Raw genomic sequence first — 20,066 nt, 5'->3', positions numbered from 1 at the left:
TATTACTACATACTTGTCTGAATAATGGCTGTCTTGCAGGTAAAAATCTCAAGAAAATCAGGCAATGCCTCTCTATGAATACATCAGAGAGTCCTATAAAAATTACACAAAATTTTGAGGAATTTTGTGGCCATCCATTTACATCCTAACAGTTTTATATTTCCCTCTGAAAAGATTTTTATTTTATAGGTTTTTATCTTAAAAGATAAATAATTATTATGGACATTTTAAAATAATCATTATCCTGAAACCCTACTTCTTATCTACAAGCTACAATTGAAGTTCCATAATATGAATTACATTGATGTATAGCAATATATCTGCTTTGGTAAGGTACCTTACAGTTATTAGGTTTTAAGAAAACAAGTTTTAGACATTTGAAATATACATGAACATGTAAACATAAAGAAATCTTATACAGCTGATTTTATCTAATTATCTAGAATGATTTTGTGTGAAATAGTCAAAATCACACTCTCCTACAGTGGCATACTGAAAATGAAATAGAATATATTCAGATAGGAACAACAAATATAACTGTTAAGATGTAGTAACACAAAATTTACATTCAAAGCGATGTCTGCAATTTTTACTAAAGGGTCTACTACAAACCAAGCCTTAAAAATGAGTTATTTCTGTGATAATATATCCTCAACTAGAAAAAACCTGCTCATTTAAACCACAGTGCAGAACAAAAAAAATTTGGGCTAGTCTTTCAAAACTCGCCAGTGATGTGCAACATCTAACATCGGTAACAAGCAAAATTTGTGTTTTCTCGTGTAGCAAATATGCTTATAATCCAAAAATCGGGCCTTGAGCATATAATTTAATGTAGAATTCTTTAAAATGAAGCTGAGCATGATAAATATACACAAATTGTGTTTCCAACTATATTTCAGGCGTGAATCACACAGTTGCCGCACTGATCACTAAAATTTGCTGCCGTAACAGCTAAGTCGACTTATAATTTGATTAACTGTTCTGAATTTTAAAATGTATAATAAAATGACTGATAAAAGCAAAAAAAGACTTGAAAAAATAATAAACTCAGCTTTAGACCTGATTATTACAAAAAATTAAAAAAAATAGTACTGCCAATCTTGTTAAAATTTATTAACATTTAATACTATAAAGTTTCCTGTCATCTTTGTGAACTTTGGTTCACGCCATCGGACACAGATGGCAGCACCGTGGTTGTTACCCATTTCCGTTCCTCGACTTCCATCACAGTCGCAACATCACTCCCACCAAATGCTGTACAACGAGAGCCAAGATGTTACACATGTTGCACAAGAATCTGCTGTAGAATAATTTCACGTTATACTTGATACCATGAAAGCAGAACTAAAATAAAGGTACTTGCCATAACATAGAAAAAAAACAGTGGCACAAGGAATTCTTTGAAGGTTGACTTAAAATTACCTAAACGTGACAAGATGTAAGTGTTGTAAGATCCTTGGAGCCACCATGTCACAAGGAATCTACGAAAAAGCATAAAAAACACAAGAAACTGTGATAAAGGCGAAGCACAACGGAGGAGACCGGCCTACCTGTATGTTGTTCTTTTGCTGGAGCAGGCGGAGGGACTCCTCGAAATGCTTGTGCACTGCTTGCTCGGTGGCCCGCTGGTTCTCTATTCGCTCCCGCTCCTGCCGCTCACGCTCGCGCTCCATCTGCTTCTCCCGCTCCTGCCGCTCGCGCTCCAGCTTCTCCCGCTCCTGCCGCTCGCGCTCTAGCTTCTCTCTCTCCTGCCGCTCGCGCTCCGAGCGCTGCTTCTCCACCAGCTCCTGCCTCTCCCTGCAAGCACACGGCGCGGGCGTGCACTCTCACTCTCACTACACCGAGGGATCTGGCACCACCTAGACTTCCTCTGCTTACAAGCTAGTGTACGCGACGCTGCTCAACTTTATGCACACACATGCACAGACTTGCCACATATTAAGATTATCTACACTCATCAATTCGCTTTGCTCACATGCAGATCAACTCCAATCCAATCACTGCACCTGCACACGGGTGTTCCTTTCCCTCCTTCAGATACAATGAATGTAGTGGTCAAGTAATTATTTTTTTTTGTTATTACCAACTCACATTTACATCGTGGTCACAGCTAATTAATAAAAATAATAATAAGCACCAAATAACCTGATGTTTGTCATACTATAAAAATTATTTCAAGAAGCTATATAGAAAAGACTAAAACTAGATAATTCTGACAAGCATGTTAAAAGAATGCTGGTTAACTTTCTTGGAAATATTCTTAAATTACTTGCACCAATTCAAGTGTAACACGAAAAAACCTAATATTAATATATTATATATCGCTTCTGGCAGCTATCTTGGTGATAAAGAAATTCTCCCTAACAAGCTAACTAATTGTCCCACTAAAGAAACAACTTAATGTTCCTACCTTGTTTTAAGGCAACATTATCGATTTTGTGAATTGGTTTGAGTAACACAAAATTAATGTGTAATAGCCCAATTCCAAATTTCACAAACAATTTCGAAGCCTATGTATATTGAGGGGCTGTTGGGAGTAGGGCGTTTCAAAACAAAACTGTTGTTTATCTGACAAACTCGGAAGTTTTGGTACCCACAAACTATTTTCTTATGTAAAACCAAAGGCATGATTTGCAATGCATACACACATAGCCTCACAGTGAGAAATGGTAAGCTAATATTTGTTTTATTTCATATTTTACATTGTAAAGGTCACGTAAAAGTGTGTATAAAGCTATATAATCATAGTTATTATAAATAAAGAATTCTTTGTGGTTTTAAAAAAATTTTAATGTACAAAATAAAAATGTCTCATGTTTGTAATTACTATCAAAGTATTAGTATTTCTACTACCTTCAATGAAAGTGTGTGTAAAATTTTAATCTCAGTATCAGGGTTGCCATCCAGCTGGACCTCCAAAAATAGGGTGTTTTAGGGACTGACAGAATAAGAAAAGGGACCTTTTAGGGTCTTTTTAGGGACTGAAATTTTGCGGAAACCTTAACATTTCTAGAATTTTTCATACAATTTTATGGTCGAGTACAACAAATAACAAAGTATTAACTCAGCATACCAAGTAATCCAGTATACCGTCGTTAAAAGAATGGTCACCCTTCTCCCCAATGAGCAAAAATACAATGTGTGTATGTCATTCCGTAATATTATACTTTATAGTTGAATTTACCTTGAAGTTTTGCGGTAAATGTCAATTTATTATTTTTCTTTTAAAGTCTTGCAATCTTCAGTGTTAGAAAATATTTAAGAAACATTTTGTCAAATATTACTAACAAGTAATGCAAATAAATGCTGTTTTTGATTATAAATTAATTTAAGGGAAAAAACATTATATATTTTGCTCATACCATTCCCTTTCCACCATAACTTTTATTCTGGACTTTCATAACCCCTTCAATCATTGCCTGTGCAAGACTTGCTTCTTCTTTTAAAGCAGCAATATCATTTGACTTAAGTGCCTCTTTAAGTCTTTTATTAGCTTCTGAAAATAACCTTTCAGCAGTATTCCTTTTTTTCTCTTTTTTATTTCTCAAATCTTTCAACTTCTCTTCAGCTTGGAAAATAGACATCTTTTTTTTCTCCAACATTATAGTATGCTGCTTTTCTTCAACCTTTTTTCTCTGTTCTTCCAGTTTTTTTGCTTCCAATCCTTTTTTTGCTTTCTGCTCCTCTAAATAAGCACAATATTTCTGATGAGCACACCTTGCAAGATTCAGGAGCTCTCTTGTCACAGGTACCAAATGTGGCTTATTGTCATATATTTTTAAGGCTGACTTTACAATTAACACAGCATTGAGAGTGCGTTCTGACAACAAAGACCTGTCTTCTGTTAAAATTCTCACTGAAGTTGAAAACCCTCTCTCTACATCTGAATTTCCATGTGATACTGCCAATGCAGCTCGACTACAGTTGAAACTGTTGGATACTTTGGAGACCCTAAAGCATTTTTTAATGTCATGAAATGATACCAGTATTTGTCAATTCTCACTTCACACTTGTCAATTATGTCTTGATCTGGTTCTGACTGCAATAACTTCCACTCATCAAAAAGCAGGTTTGTATTTATGTTCAATGGAAGAGTTTTGCTGATGGTAACAATATCAAGTGAACTCTGGTCTAACACTCTCTTGTTAGGCTGAAGACACTGAAAACATTTCAGTATTGGTTTAAGTCATGACGACTTTGTCATTATATGTTCTGCAACTAGATTATAAGCTATATAGAAGGTACCTGAAATAAAATGCTACAAACAACTTGTGTTACCTATACCAAGTTGGAGCATGTGTGCCCCTCAGTTAATCTTCATTGGGGCTTAAGAATGTTATCTCCCCCATAAAATTTTAATTTGTTCACACAATATTTTTTAATAAAAACATTGAAAGAATAATAAAACAATATCAATACTGTAAAACTTACATGTAGTAAGATGCAGGAAAATGTAGCTCGACAGCTGCAAAACTTTATGGATGTGTGGAAGCGTGTTGATGGCCACTGTTCATGACACATTCATAAAAAATTAAATAAATATGTTAATTTTCCAATGAATCCATTTCAAAATTTAAAAAAAAAGGGACTTTAGGGACCTATCAAAAAATAGGGACTTTTAAGGGAACAATGGAAAAATAGGGACTTTTAGGGACCAGTGGCAACCCTGCAGTATTGAGGTACTGGAACTATATTTTCCTTAAATCCTTCAGTCCAGTACACAAATATAATACACCAACCTTTTTCAACTGCACTGATTGTTAACTGAGAACATGAGTACTGAATACAATAGGAACTTGTAAAGTCATTGCATATAAAGGTATTTTAAAAGCCTCATATTAACAATTTTAAGTTCGATAAGTATGAATAGATCCTGTAGGATTAACTTTTCCATACTTGATTTCAATATATTCCTCAACACAAATAACCTAACCCACAAAACCATACATGAAACAAAGTTTGCTCAATGCCAGAAGACATCATGCAACCTCACAAAATTTATGGAAATCAAATATTATTTGAAAGATTCCATTCCCAAGATCCACAATTTAACTATCATGAAATGTTACAAAGATATATATTGATTCTCTTAAAGCAAGATACTCTGCCTTAAACGCATACTTTTTACCTTGTATCAGTCATACAAATTGCAGGTCAAGTTCTCAACATGATGCAGTTATTACAGATGAATTCTATCAGTCACAAAGGAAGTATGGGAAATGTATGACGTTGTGGAAACTGGCCAATGATAAACTTGAACGGAGGTAGAAAGAAAAATAGTCTAACATTGGTACAGTCAAATTCTAAATAGCATAAAAATAAATACAAGTAGGAGTGAAATAATAAGTGGAATGGAATAACTTACATTTTACATAAATTTTATATATACAAGAATATTGTCCGTAAAGCTAACAAGAATATTGTCTGTAAAGCTAAAGAAGATTAAGTGGCTCTATAGGTTTTTTAATGTTTGGGATTTGTACCAGTGTTTTATGTGCTTTTCATAGTCTGTGTTGGGTGAGAGATGTGTTTCATTTGTGATGTTAGGTAAAATATTTGTTTTCTTCGGTTAGGTGAATCTAAAAATTAGGTAATGTTAAAAATGGCCAAGTTTCCTAAGGTAGAGTAGTTTTGAAGTTGTCAAATTAATAAACACAAAGCAAAATTTTTGGTGGGGATAGGTCAGACAATTAAAAACAAAATGTATGTGTATACGTTACAATAAGGTAGAGATATTGAAGTCGTCAAAACGTGTTCTATACTAGAAAGGGTAGGGTTGAAGTATACTTTAAGATACCTGAGAAGTTAAAATAAAGTAAAAAAAAAATACATAAAATTGTACATGTGCTATTGCATAATATACTGAACTGGGTGGGATTGCAGTGTAGAATATGACACCATTGATATTACATACATGCAGTAGCGGATCTAGAGGGGGCTAAGGGGCTCAAGCCCCTCCCCCCCCCCCAAAAGCATCTGGGTCCACTATTGTTTTAGTGTTTGCCTTGATAAAGCCTAGCCTCAGCTGGGTCAAGCCCCTCCCAAACCAAAATCCTGGATCCCCCACTGCATACATGGTATTGTGTTATATACTAGAAAAGTATTCTTTACGATACCAGTGATGTTAAAATTAGTTTGAAAATGAATTAATGTGGTATCGCAACATATGCTAAACCGGGCGGGATTATAGCATACAATATGATACAGCGGGAAATGTATCTTTGTTCTCGTGATCTATACTAGAATAGGTAGTGTCTGTAGTATATAATATGATTCCAGAAAGTTAGTTTCATGAAGAAACAAAAAAAAAAAAACATGTGAATGCTCCCTGCCCAAAACCCCCATATACCCGTGCTTGTCCTATAAGAACATTGAGACGGTAATGACATCAGTGCCACCATGTCGGTGATGTCATTAATATTGTCATGGTATCGGGATCTTGTCTACTTCTAAATTGCTTATGCATTATGTAGTTTGTACAATAACTTTTAGTAAAATTATGTCTTAATAATTTAACATATCACTTTTTTTTTACCTAGATACATGTGTGCAGCAAGGAAGGTGTCTGAGGAGGAAGAAGGGGGAAGGGGGGTTTTCATGTTGAGTAGGCATCTCAACAAAGGGCTTAAAGGGTCTGTCTGATGTCTTCAGCTGAGCCCTGCTCTGTCAGCCTTAGTTCTGATAATTATAATAGCTATTATAAGTACTTTAATTTAGAAGTATAAGTTAATAATAACTGCAGATAGTATCTTAGAAAAACTTGCAAATTTAAATTAATCATTTATTCCTTAGTATATTTATGTAGTAAGTAGTTTTTCTTATTTTTTTAAAAAATATTTTAACTGTATCCATTTTGTAACAGTTGTGTGTGATAAATTGTAAATCCACATCTGCCCTTCATAATTGTTTTGTACCTCATTTTCCTTGTACGTTTGGTTATGGGTCATTCCATGAGATTTCAACCAAATAAAAAATATTTGGTTGCTGCATGTTTTTCAAAAATTCCGAAGATTTGTCCATTCATTGGTTCATGTTTTGAGAGATCAAAACCAATTTTATAAAAAATTATTTTCTTTAATTTTTGTCTAGGCACCTGTTTGAAGATGGCGGCGTATGAAGATTTCAGCATTTTCAAGCATTTACGAAAAATGCTATATCTCCTTCAATTTTTATCGTAACAACTTTTTAAAACATACATTTTACTCAGCTCTAAATGCTGTTTAATTTTTGTTATAAGCATTTCCTGCTGTGATAATTAACATATTTTCTGTTATTTTTCAAAGTTTACCAACAAAATTGACTTTTTTTCCAACTTTAAGCCTAAAACCTTCCATGAAGGACATAAAACATTCCAATGATTTCTTGTATGTGTATACTACAGTATTAGTATTATGTGGCAGATAGGTGAAAATTGGGGTGTTTTGAGTCCTTTCATATTTACAGGCTGTTAAAAATGGAATATTTCTGAAGTTTTCCATTTTCAGCGTAATTTTTTACGGTGTGGGACACATGTGAAAAATTTAACATTTACACAGAATGTAGTTCTATTGAGGTACTTTAGCATATATAAAATTGGTGAGGGTGTTTTGCAAATTAAAACCAAAAAAAAATTTTGAATTTAGCAGAAAATCACTATTCACTGACTCAAAATTAGAATTTATTTAGATTGGGAATTGCTAATTTAACAATACACAAATAAGAAAACACAATGCTTAAGATGATCTGCGAACACTTATATACAATGCAGTGTATAAATAAAATAATAACAGTAATTAATGTTATCTGCACTGAAAATTGAAACACCTAATGAGAATGCATAATGTCTCTTCTGTAAAATCTTTCTAAAGCTACTGGTAATTAACACACAAGGAAAACTTCTACAACAGGAGTGGCTCTGTAATAAGTGATGTTATTCCTTCAAATATAAAAATATTGCTATAGGGCGTGTTTTTATTCTCATTCAGCAAAGCAATGAGATTGTCAAACAGAAAGAAAAAAAATAAGAAGTGTGAGGTAGTAATAATGCCAGTTGAGGAATGTAATCTCTATGAAAGTTTGCAATTTTTTATTGTCGCAACTCTTTTACATAATGCTTAATCTATGATATTAGTGTTTGTTTTGTTTTTTATATAGCTATAGGTGCATTGTTTTGGATGATGTATGAAATGAAAATCCTACAGTGAGTTTTTCTATTATTTTACATGATTGTGTTAAAATGAAGTGTTCAATTGGACATTATTTGAGTGAAGACTGCCACAAGAAAGACTATGGTAGAAATATTACAGACCATTTAAAAAGGTTTAGTGAGTTAAGTGAGAAGAATCAAAGCCTTTTGAATCTAAGATTACAACAATGTGACATTGAAACAATCTGTACTTTCCATGAGAAGAAGTATTTGGAAAAATTCTCTCACCTGTTTGGGAAAACTTGTTCAGATCCATTCAGTGTACATAAAAAAGTCATTTCTAAGGGTCTCAAAGAAATATCTCTGAATTTTTCAACAAGGTATTCAATACTTAATCCAAGTCTAAAATTGATTCCTGGTAAAAGTTTGTGCATTTCCTGCAAGAAAAGAATAGTGGATTTACAAACATGTCAAGAGGAATCATCTGAAGATGATCTCTATCATCCTGTTGAAGAAACTTTAGTTGAGGCAAATTTGATCTGCGAGACATTGGGTGTGTCACCTGTTAAAATACAAAAACTCAGCATTGAAAACCGACCTCGAGCCTTAGACACAAAAGCCAACAAAATTTCTTCAGCTTTCAAGAAAAAAATCTCCACTTCTCTTGAAATCTGCACAGTGGAGGAAAGTGAAACACTACCACCAGAGGACGATTACAGTACTTTGTTGAACTGTTTAAAAGAAAAGTTCAAGCAACCATCCTTTTTTTCTGAAAAGGTAAAGATTCTAAGTTTGGCACCAAAATCCTGGTCGATTGCTAAAACATGTGAATATTTTGATGCTACCCCTTACCTTGTCAAAACTACTAGGAAACTTGTCAAGAAGCATGGAATTCTACCTGGCACGGATCACAAGAAGTGTAACAGACTAACTAATGAAACAGTCAAAGAGGTTGTGAACTTCTACGAACAGAATGACAACAGCAGAATCTGTTCAGGTAAAAAAGAGTACATTTCCATAAGAAATGAGCAAGGACAAAAAGAGCACAAACAGAAAAGGCTAGTTCTTTGTAACTTGAAAGAGCTGTATGCAAGCTTCCGCAGTGAATACACAAATCACAAAATTGGATTTTCTAAATTTGCAGAGCTTAGGCCTAGGTGGTGTGTGTTGGCTGGTGGAAGTGGCACTCACTCTGTCTGTGTCTGCCTTGCTCATCAGAACATTAAGTTGATGTTAGATGGGGCAAAGCTCAACATAAATTACAAGGATTTACTTGAATCTATTGTGTGTGATGTAGAAAAGGAAGAATGCATGCTTAGTGAATGTGACAGCTGCCCTGGACCAGAGGTGTTAACAGATTTGTTGCAAATGGAACTGAAAGCCATGAATGAAGGCTCTGAATTTAGTGGAAGTGAAGATGAAGAAAAAAGTGGTGAGTGTAGCAATAATGATGACTTTATAGAGAGTGTCACTTACACTTACAAACAGTGGGTGAACACAGACAGGGCAGATCTCATAAGTGTTACTAAAACTAATGATGAGTATATTGAGGATCTAATTACAAAGCTGACGAACCTAAAGAGACATCATTTTGTAGCAAAAACTCAATCTGCTTACCTCAAAACCAAAATAGAGAACTTGGATTTGACTGAAGGAATTGTTCTTGCAGATTTTGCAGAGAATTTTTCCTTTCTTGTGCAAGATGCCATTCAAGGATTCCATTGGGTGAATGATCAGGCTACCCTTCACCCTTTTATCTTATATTACAGGGATCAGATGAAAGGCTCAGTGGAATCCAAATGTTTTTGCTTCATAAGTGACTGTTTGGAGCATACAACAGCTACTGTTTATGCTTTTCAACAAAAACTGATCGCTAAATTGAAAGAGGATTTTCCACAAATAAATAAAATTATATACTTTTCGGATGGTGCAGGGGCCCAGTACAAAAATAGAAAAAACCTTATAAACCTCTGCTATCATGAGATTGACTTCCACCTTCAAGCTGAATGGAACTTCTTTGGTACATCACATGGTAAAAGTCCATGCGATGGCATTGGCGGGACCGTCAAACGCCTTGTTTCAAAGGCCTCCTTGCAAAGAACCACAACGGGTCAGATATTAACTGCAGAAGATATGTTCGCATTTTGTCAAGAAAATATTAATGGAATTGCCTTCTTATATGTGAAAAACAAAGAAATAGTTTCAAATGAGGCATTTTTGGAAAATAGATTCAAAAATGCTAAAACAGTCCCAGGAACAAGACAGAAGCATAGATTTTTACCATTTGAAGTTCGAGGATGTATTAGATGTTTTATCACATCCAAATCAGTCAAATACGAGGATGTGAAGGTCGAGCATACATTTGACTCCCAGTTCATCCCGGTGAAACCACAGGGAATTAAAGAAGGAGCTTTTGTTGCATGCATCTACGATGAAAACTGGTGGGTTGCCGAGGTTGTGCAAGTGAACATGGATGAGGACGACTGTGATGTTCATTTCTACCATCCTCATGGTCCAGCTGCTTCATTTTTTAAATCGAGAAACGACCAAGTTCGGATGCCTTTCGACAACATCCTACGTGTTTTAACAGTTTGTGAATTTTCAGTTATGACAGGAAGAGGAAGACGCCTTGATGCAAATGTTGGAAATGAAGTGACTGAAGTTTTGGCACACAGACTACAATCCAGAAAAAAATATTTCAAGAAATAGACTGGTAACAAATGTTTTCCTAAAGTTGTGCTAATGAACATTTCCTAGGTTTGGCAATAACATTATGACTTGTCAAAATTGACTAAAACGTTATACACACTGCTAACATAATGAGAATATGAACAAACAATTTTATTTAGGGTCTATGTTTATGGATTTTCTATTGAGTTAAATACATTGTGTTGTCTATTTCGAGATCTTCCACAATGTTTTAGAGTATTGTGAATATTGATTTTTTTACTAAATTCAAGATTTTTTGTTGGTTTTAATTTGCAAAACACCCTCACCAATTTTATGTATGTTAAAGTACCTCAATAGAACTACATTCTGTGTAAATTTTAAATTTTTCACATGTGTCCCACACCGTAAAAAATCACGGTGAAAATTGCAAATTTCAGAAATATTCAATTTTTAACAGTCTGTAAATATGAAAGGACTCAAAACACCCCAATTTTCACCTATCTGCCACATAATACTAATACTGTAGTATACACATACAAGAAATCATTGGAATGTTTTATGTCCTTCATGGAAGGTTTTAGGCTTAAAGTTGGAAGAAAAGTCAATTTTGTTGATAAACTTTGAAAAATAACAGAAAATATGTTAATTATCACAGCAGGAAATGCTTATAACGAAAATTAAACAGCATTTAGAGCTGAGTAAAATGTATGTTTTAAAAAGTTGTTACGATAAAAATTGAAGGAGCTACAGCATTTTTCGTAAATGCTTGAAAATGCTGAAATCTTCACACGCCACCATCTTCAAACAGGTGCCTACGCAAAAATTATAGGAAATAAATTTTTATAAAATTTGTTTTGATCTCTCAAAACATGTACCAATGAGTGTATAAATCCTCAGAATTTTTAAAAAATGTGCAGCAACCAACCCTGGTTGAAATCTCATGGAATGACCCTTATGTATACTGTTTTTGTATTTGTACAGGAGCAACCAATTTGGACTGTGTTTGCTGGTGAGTTGAATAAATAAATTCACTGCAATGTGAGTTGTAATTGTACTTACCCAGGATAATTTAGTTTGTTCCTGTTTAGCACAACACAGTTTTACTGTTACAGAATTACCAGCACACTTACTTCAAAATTCCTTCATTTGTGCTAAATATCCATCAGAATATTGACCTGTATTCATTGGTGTAGCTGTGTTCATAATGTTGGGGGGGGGGGGGGGGGACAAATAATGATTTTGATGTCATGTAAACCCATTCCCCTCTTACTAAGACGGGGGTCCGGGGGTCTTACACAGGAAAATTTTGATTTTAAAAGTGCAAAAATAGCACTTTTTAAGCAGTTTTTGTACCTAACCATTGGATACATCGATGTTAAAATTATTATTGTTTCCTTAAGATAAAATTTGATGAGTGAAGAAATTACAAATAAAGTTGGGCAGAATAATATTATAATATAATAATATCACGGTCTAGAAAGTTGGGGGGAACAGTCCCCTCCACCCAAAAAGTTCAGAGGGACACGTCCCCCCCCGGTTCCTATGCCCCTGCCTGTATTAGCACTTGTACAGAGCACTTTGAAACTTTTGTTTGTCATATTATGAAGCAACTCTTTATAGAGAGAGTATTACCTATCAACTGATTGATTATATAATATATTAATAATAAAACTATTTCCTTTAGAAATAATGCTATACCTGTACAAATCATGGATCTGTTGAACTGCATTTGGATTTAGGACGATTTAGTCAAGTCAGATCATGTCGGTATCAGGATACGTTATACTTATAATTCCATATAAAATTATATTTAAATATCACTTCATTTTTAGTTCCGTATACACGTCAGTAAACAGAATAACCAAAGTTGCTTATGACCTCAACATGAGCCTCCAAGCAACTGTCATAAGTGAATTATGCCTCTGCATTCAAATGAATTTAGGTTCAACTAATTTAAGATAGTAAGAGTTGGTAACAGGTGTCACCTCTGCTATTAACAGGCAAAGGGTTTTTTAATTTAAAAAAAAAAAAAGTTTTAAATGGGTAGAACAAGAAAAGAAACAGGCTGCTTCCACGTAACTTAAGACGGCACGAGTGTTAAGTAATGCATGTTTACGTAGTATCACTGGCTGTACATGCACAACACGAAAGGGCTGTCCTAGAAAATTCTCACAGGAGGGGGGGGGGGGGGGGGGGACCCACAGCCAGCAGTTCTGATAATCGCACGGACCAGGTGCAGACTGTACTAGGTTGTCCTTGAGCCAGCAGAGATCGTTCTGTTGGAAGCGGCCCGTCACTTGGCACGCACGCACGCATACACGCCCACGGGAAGCCACGGCGCAAATGTGCACACCACCACCTGACGACGCACTCACAACCAACACCTACCTGCCTGCCTGCCTGCCTGCCTGCCTGCCTGCCTGCCTGCCTTCACGAACAAAGAGACAGACAGCTCAACAACATGTATTAACGCATTTACACCCTAGTACAATTTATTAAAAATTCCAGAGATTGTGAACTAATAAACACCAAGTAATTATCGCATTAGATAAAGCCACTTGTTGCCTTTAACAGCGCCCCCGGTTAATTTAAAAAAAAAAAAATACTTCACAGTTGCAATGCACACTTGAATCTACTTGACTTCTTAAGACTGCAATGTGGAGATGTGACAGTGAGGTTACGTAAAGGGCAGCGACTTACTGGTGTTCAGTGGGGGATCCTGCTCCGACGAGGTCATCGCGGCCGTAAGGGCCGTGGCCTGGAAGTGTCATCGCGCACACCCGGCGACATGCCGCTTGCGGAGATAAAACGCGCTCGCTCCCTAATCTTATCTGCGGTGCAACATCTGGACCGCCGCAACGGACCGCGACACACGGGAAACAGGACACGGCAACTCGACCGCGCCGCGAGCGAGAGAACACTGGCCCTCCCTCCCTCCCTCCCGCCCGCCGTTCTGCTAGCTGCCACCCCTCTCCGCCCTCCCTCCCCCTCCCCGCGGCGGCCCAGCCAGCGCAGCGGCAGCACTAACGACGGAAAAAGCTCGGCCGGATCGTTATTCAAGATGGCGGCCCCGCCTCGCAATCGGTTAGCGGCGTTGCCAAGTCGCGCGGCGAAGCGCATGACAGCTGCAACAACGCCGCTCGTCTCGGTTAATCAGGTCCGTCGCAACTAGTTTCCAAACCGGCATGCCAGGATGTATAGAAAGGAAAAAAAAACACTTCGCAACATAAAAATAATTATGAACAGATATTTTTTTTTTTCCATTTATTAACAAGCAGGATCAGGAAGAAGCCAAAGAGAAATTTGGTAGAAGGTACACCACTTGAATGCAGTTCTAGGGCACTCGCGGCCCAACAGAAACTGCAGGATGCTTGCGGCAAATGGCTGGGGCGGACGGGAACTGTTGCCACGCTGACGGCAGGTGTGCGGCACAAGACAACGTGGCAGACAGTCCACCCACCCTGTCAAGGACAGGCGCCCTCTCACTGCTGCTGTTGAAACCGCCAGAGCAGGTGTTTTGACAACAAAGCTATTTCTATGAACACCAGCTATCGAATAGGCCCAATTTCTGCCGAGATAAACTTGCACCCACGTCTATAAATCTGCTTAATTCCCAATTTTTCTTGACATAAACCTCTTATAAAGTAAGTTTTTAAATAGCACCCCTTTATGGTTTAATTTTAAAAAAATTTCACAAACTAAATGTTAACTTTACAGGTTAAATTATGAAGGTAAAACTATAAAGGTTACATTAATTCATACCTGTAAAAGGATATAAAAAAGGTTTTCTAAAGTAATTTTATTATATTACATAATTCTTAATCATTTATGTATTCAACCGAACCCCCTCAATTGCTATGATTTCAAAACATTAAGTTATGTTTTGAAACGAACAATGCATGCTTGCGTTGCCTATGGTTTACAATTGCTAGTCTACAATCGTTTGTACATAAATACCTTCAAAACCGTTTCAATCACTAAATCGCCCCATTTAATAGAAGACAGGAAACATAAAAGCAATTCAATATGCAAGTTTGTGTGTACAAGAAGGGTTATTGGGAATCATGTTAGATGACAAACTCAAAATTAACGTATCCTTACGACTTGTGCGCTATATTGATCACGTGAAAATGTCACTAACATATAAGTGCGTACTTATATACAAATGCTGCAATATTTCAAGCGTTCAGATAATGTGACAAAGCTTGAATGGAATACCTGCGTCATACAATGTATATTATTAAAAAAACATATATACACATGGTCACAATTACGGAAGATCCAAAAGAAAAGTAGGCAAGAATCAGAGCGGGGAAGCGACGAAGGTCACGCGGATTACAAAAACGAGACAATAGAAAAAATTGACAGGCACCAACAAGGCGTTCCAGTGCCAGCTGCGCGCGCATCTTGACAAGATGGCGACCGTCTGCCGCGCCAGCCAACCGCCGCACGGGCTACGCGCGCAGTTTAGCACGCTGGCAATAGATAACGCTCCCGCCACCGAAACAGGAAACAATTGCCTCTTCACAGACATTACAACGAAAACAAAACTATGAATATTATCTCAAGGTCGTACTAGACTCTCAACATTTTTAAAAACTAAAAAGTATGAAACTACAGGAATATGTTCCAAGCTATTACAGAGAACATTCCATAGCAGCCCGTAGCATAATTTTTTAGGATATGAACGTTTGTTTGTAAATATATCGGTAATCAAACAGATTGTTTTTTTTTTCTTTTTTCAATACGAGACATTTACCAAATACGATAAAACAAACTTTTTTTTTTTAAGCCATACTATAATACCAAACAAGCCAGGTGGTTAAGGCCCAGTTGTAGTAAATCAAGCGCCAGGTGGTGAAGTCGAGGCCAGTAAATTAATATTACAACTTTGCAAACCTCAAATATTTCAGCATCGCAAACACCTGGATATCTGAGCCGACTTTCCGTCCTGTTCTCGCTCCTGCAAACAATTTATTCATTTCGTTTTCTTCATGTTACTCTACAGTGTTATGAATAGTGGAGTTTATAGTCAGCAGAAAAATAAGTATGTACATACTTATTTTTCCTGCTGACTTAACAGCCATAAGCAATAGCGGATCCAGATCGTCTAAGAGGCTCAAGCTCCAAAAGCATCTGGGTCCACTATTGTTTTAGTGTTTGCCATGATAAAGCCTAGCCTCAGCTGGGTCAAGCCCCTCCCAAACCAAAATCCTGGATCCGCCACTGGCCATAAGTAGGTACATATTCACAGATGCACATACGTATGTGTATTATGTGAAGTGAATACCGGGCTATCTCCACATTTTCGATTGTCTTTTCCCTCGCACCTGCACAAATTTCAACTTAAAAAATAATCAGTCTTACACCTGTTCCAACTGACACCACGAGGACGATGCGCCGAGACATGTCACGTGGCCAGCGGCGGTGACTGTTGGCGAATGGCGCGGGCCTTTGTTCCGCGCCGGGTCGCAGTCGCGAGTCGCGTGAAGGTCAAGCGGCGGAAGTAGCGGGGAGAAGTCGTGGGACTCGTCCGGAGCCCGAACACGCGCGCCACAAAAAAAAAAAAAAAGACCAACGCCGCGCCCGTAGGGTAAACGAGGTAAAGGAGTGGAGGGGAGAGAGCAACCAACCATCCGTCCGTCCGTCCGTGCAAGGAAAGAAAAACTGTACTGAACTGGCCTGATTACGTCCACACGACCAGGGCATGGAAAAGGAGGTGGGTGGGGTAATGGAGGGAGGGGAAAAGAAGGGGAAGTGACGGCCGTCAGCACAGAAGAAAAAAAACGCGAGACAATCCAAACGAGTTAACGACACACAAGATACGATACAACAAGAACATAAACTCGCTCTCTCCGCTAACCCGCGACTTACAAAACCGAGATGGGATAATTACGCTATTTAATAGTAATAGCATGTCAGGGACGATAAATATTGCGAAATGTTGGTTTGGCAAGGCGAATTCGTTCACCCCACTCGGCGCGTCATGTTATCCGGTAAGTGTTCAAGGCTAAGCATCTCTCGCACTTTCTCCTCTATTCTTTATGAAAAATGCTGAAGTAACAAATAATAAATCATGATTTCAAAAACTACAAATGAATTAAATTATTTCTGCGGGCAAGAGCTTCTAAAAATACTCTTGCGATAATTTGTAACTCGTTTGCGACAAACTTTAACCACCTAGAAATTTGGTAAATGCGTGAAATAATAACAGTAACATACTGAATTAGTTATTTGAGAACTAGTTTAACAAATACGAAGACTGATATCACATACATACCACTCTCACAACATATAAGAAAATTAACTTCAATAAAATAAAATGCGCATGTACCTTTTTGTAGCAAATATCTTGGTTCCAGTCGTCCCTATGGCCGTTTTAAATAATTAGCAATACCTTCGAGGACATTTAACAGGAAATGAAATATATTTGGTAGCGACGTCTAGAACTAGCACGTGTTCACGTCTAAGTGAAATGCAGTTACTATTAAAAATGGCTTTATTCTTTCTGTGGACAGTCCATTACAGGCACTGAAAAAAATCTAATGCTATGGCCAAAGAAAATGTAGCTACGGCGGAAAGTTCGATGCTATTTTAATGGCCAGAATGAGTATAAATTAACAACAAAAATTCGTATCCGTTACCCAGGCATTGTTGTGGTTGAGACGACTGCCCACGCTTCCCTAATCTGTCCTATTATCTGTCCTACTTCACGGCTTATCTCCTGTGAACAATGCAGGGACAGCCTTTTATCTGGGTTTAAATTTTCAGCTACACTGGCCCGTGATGTACTTAAATATTAATATTTATTTAAAACCGTTTTCATTTTGTAGATATTAGAGATTCGCATAAACGAAGGAAAATATATTCAAAGTTAATAATTTACGGAACCTATTTATCCACTATTCATAACAGAGTAGAGTAACAGGAAAAAACAAAATGAATTATTTGCAGAGAACAGGACGGTAAGTCGGCTCAGATTTCCAGGTGTTTGCGATGCTGAAATATTTGAGGTTTGCAAAGGTGTAGTATAATTTACTGGCCTCGTCTTCACCACCTGGCGCGTGATTTACAACTGGGCCTTACCACCTGGCTTGTTTGATATTACAGTATGGCTTACCAAATACCAGGCAATGTTAATTGTTTATCCGGTCAATTATATCACACCGTTTTGCTTTAAAAGATTTTATGTAATCATTGGCGAAAATGTTTTGTTAATGCTAAGTGCATTTAACAGGTTGGCATCATTTAGTGTGAAGAATTAATTCGAGGTAAAATAAAATAAGACTGGAACAGATCTTAAACTTTTATGTTTTTTTTTTTTTAATTAGCAGCAGGTTTCTTGCAAAAGCATTGCCTTGAAAATATCACCGCCCCAGTCATTTGCTTAATAATTACTAAAGTGGGGTCTTATAGAAGTGCATAATTTATGGTATAGTTAACATAATAGTAATTTTTTCTCTCATTTTATACGTGTTAATTTTCAATAGCAGCTAAAAGTATATCAATTTGTTGCAATTCAGTGACATTGATTTTAAGGTGCTTATATCTCACAATATAGTACCTTACGTAATTATTTTTTTGGTGATCCAATTTGGCACTGTTTTATGGAATTTACAGCCATTGCTTAGTGCTAAGTAATAATTGTGTACAACTAACAACTTTAAAATTTAAGTACTATATTTATGGAAACATTGCCTTGCCGAATTTATTTTACGGTAAATAACATTTTACTATTTATACAGTTAAATGTTCATTAACTTAATCAGGTGTAATTGTAAAACATTTCTTGTGCTCTATGACAATATAATGGATAACTACCTCATAGCTGCCAACACATTTTTAGAATGAAAATCACCGGCCTCAGTGTTTACATAAATACCGGGAGTGCTTCCAATAGTTGAGGTTAAAACGAGCAACGAACAAGACTTTGAACGAGTTTCCGTTCCCAAGACAGGGCGAATGAATTTGGGGTCTTCCGTGTGTAAACAATAGACGCGTGCATATCCTCGGAAAGCTCTCCGGCGCTGCCTGCGAGAAAGTTACGGAACAGGTACAGAGAAAGCCGGGAAAGTGGAAAGAGCGAATTGGGGGGGAAAAGGGAGGGTGGGAGGGGCTCGGTTAAAGGTCTGGGGCATGCAGCAGCACTGTTACACAACGGCGACTGCCCTCATCGCCCCTGGGGAGACACACGAGGGTGGAGGGAGGGGGGGTGGTGGTTGGGCCCGGGATACCGGGCTTCATGAATGCTTTCCGAATATCGACCCGACCATCCCCTTCTCAACCCTCCCCCCACCCCCCACCAACCGAGGTGCTTTGAAATCAGCATCCCTCCTCCTACACCACGCATCGCTCTCCTCCCTCTTGCGGCGACTTTCTGTCCAGCGCGCTCCCATTGTGACAAGAGTGATGAGTGGAGGGGGGAACAAGGATTCCACCGCCAGACTAGCATATCACGCCCGCTATAAGATCGCGCGAACACGATACGACGGCGACGGCACGTCAAAGATTGCAAGTTTGCACGGAGACGCTGGCCTGCGATTCACAGCTACGAAACTAAAAAAAGTGTTCCGCGCAGACAATGGAATGTTCAAAAGCAGATTCGAGTCAGCTACGATGACGCAGATATCATTAATATGAGAGACAATCTTCAGATACGTAGATAAGTGCGTATACACAACTAAATAAATTATCACTAACATTTTAAAAATATATTAACTTAGTTTAGTTAGGTAGGGCATTTTCGAGGCAATTTAAATATCTTGGAAAAAATTTTTACGAGATTAAGTTGTAAACATGATGGGTCATTTTTTTTATTATTTTGTACTTAATAATATCTAGCTTGTTAGGTTAGAGCATTGAAGCCAGTAAGTGTAAAAAAAATAATGTAATATTTATCTTACTTTTAATTTGCTACATTTTTAATGTACGTTTTTACATAATTTTATTAATGAGTGCCGATTATTGTGTCAATAACATTATAGGGTTTTTGGTACAGCCACTTGCCAAGGAGTAATTGATGTAACTTTGTCGCGAGTTAGCTGGTTAATAAATCTGAGCATTTTTTTTTCAACTTAAGTTAGTAAATATTATTGAGTTGGTAATATTTTCCTTTTCAGTTCTCGTGTTTTGCAAAATTGTAGAATCATTTAAGATCGTAGCTCAGGAGAGCAGGGAATGTTAGTGCGCGACTAGCTGGAGTTTTTTTTTTTGCGACTCCTGACAGAGATCGACGAAGTTGAGCTCGCCCGCGGTCAAATTCTGGTTTGAC

At 37.2% G+C, this 20,066-nt stretch overlaps 1 protein-coding gene across 6 annotated transcripts in view; it reads right to left on the bottom strand.

Annotated features, from left to right (window-relative positions):
* LOC134533177 (lysine-specific demethylase 3A) overlaps window positions 1-20,066 on the bottom strand; it is a 411,862-nt gene that overhangs the window by 39,732 nt on the left and 352,064 nt on the right. For 4 of the 6 annotated variants that reach the window (XM_063370546.1, XM_063370569.1, XM_063370561.1 and 1 more), the window contains one exon: window positions 1,551-1,797. In XM_063370546.1, the coding sequence (XP_063226616.1) occupies window positions 1,551-1,797 (247 nt within the window). Of the gene's footprint in view, window positions 1-1,550; window positions 1,798-13,495; window positions 13,712-16,162; window positions 16,447-20,066 lie in introns of those variants that run through there. The other 2 variants (XM_063370577.1, XM_063370585.1) reach the window with 2 other exon arrangements.

The sequence above is a fragment of the Bacillus rossius genome, chromosome 1, assembly GCF_032445375.1.
Source record: "Bacillus rossius redtenbacheri isolate Brsri chromosome 1, Brsri_v3, whole genome shotgun sequence".
NCBI lineage: Eukaryota > Metazoa > Arthropoda > Insecta > Phasmatodea > Bacillidae > Bacillus > Bacillus rossius.
Note: the sequence above shows the minus strand (reverse complement) of the source record. Positions and strands in the feature narration are given on the sequence as shown.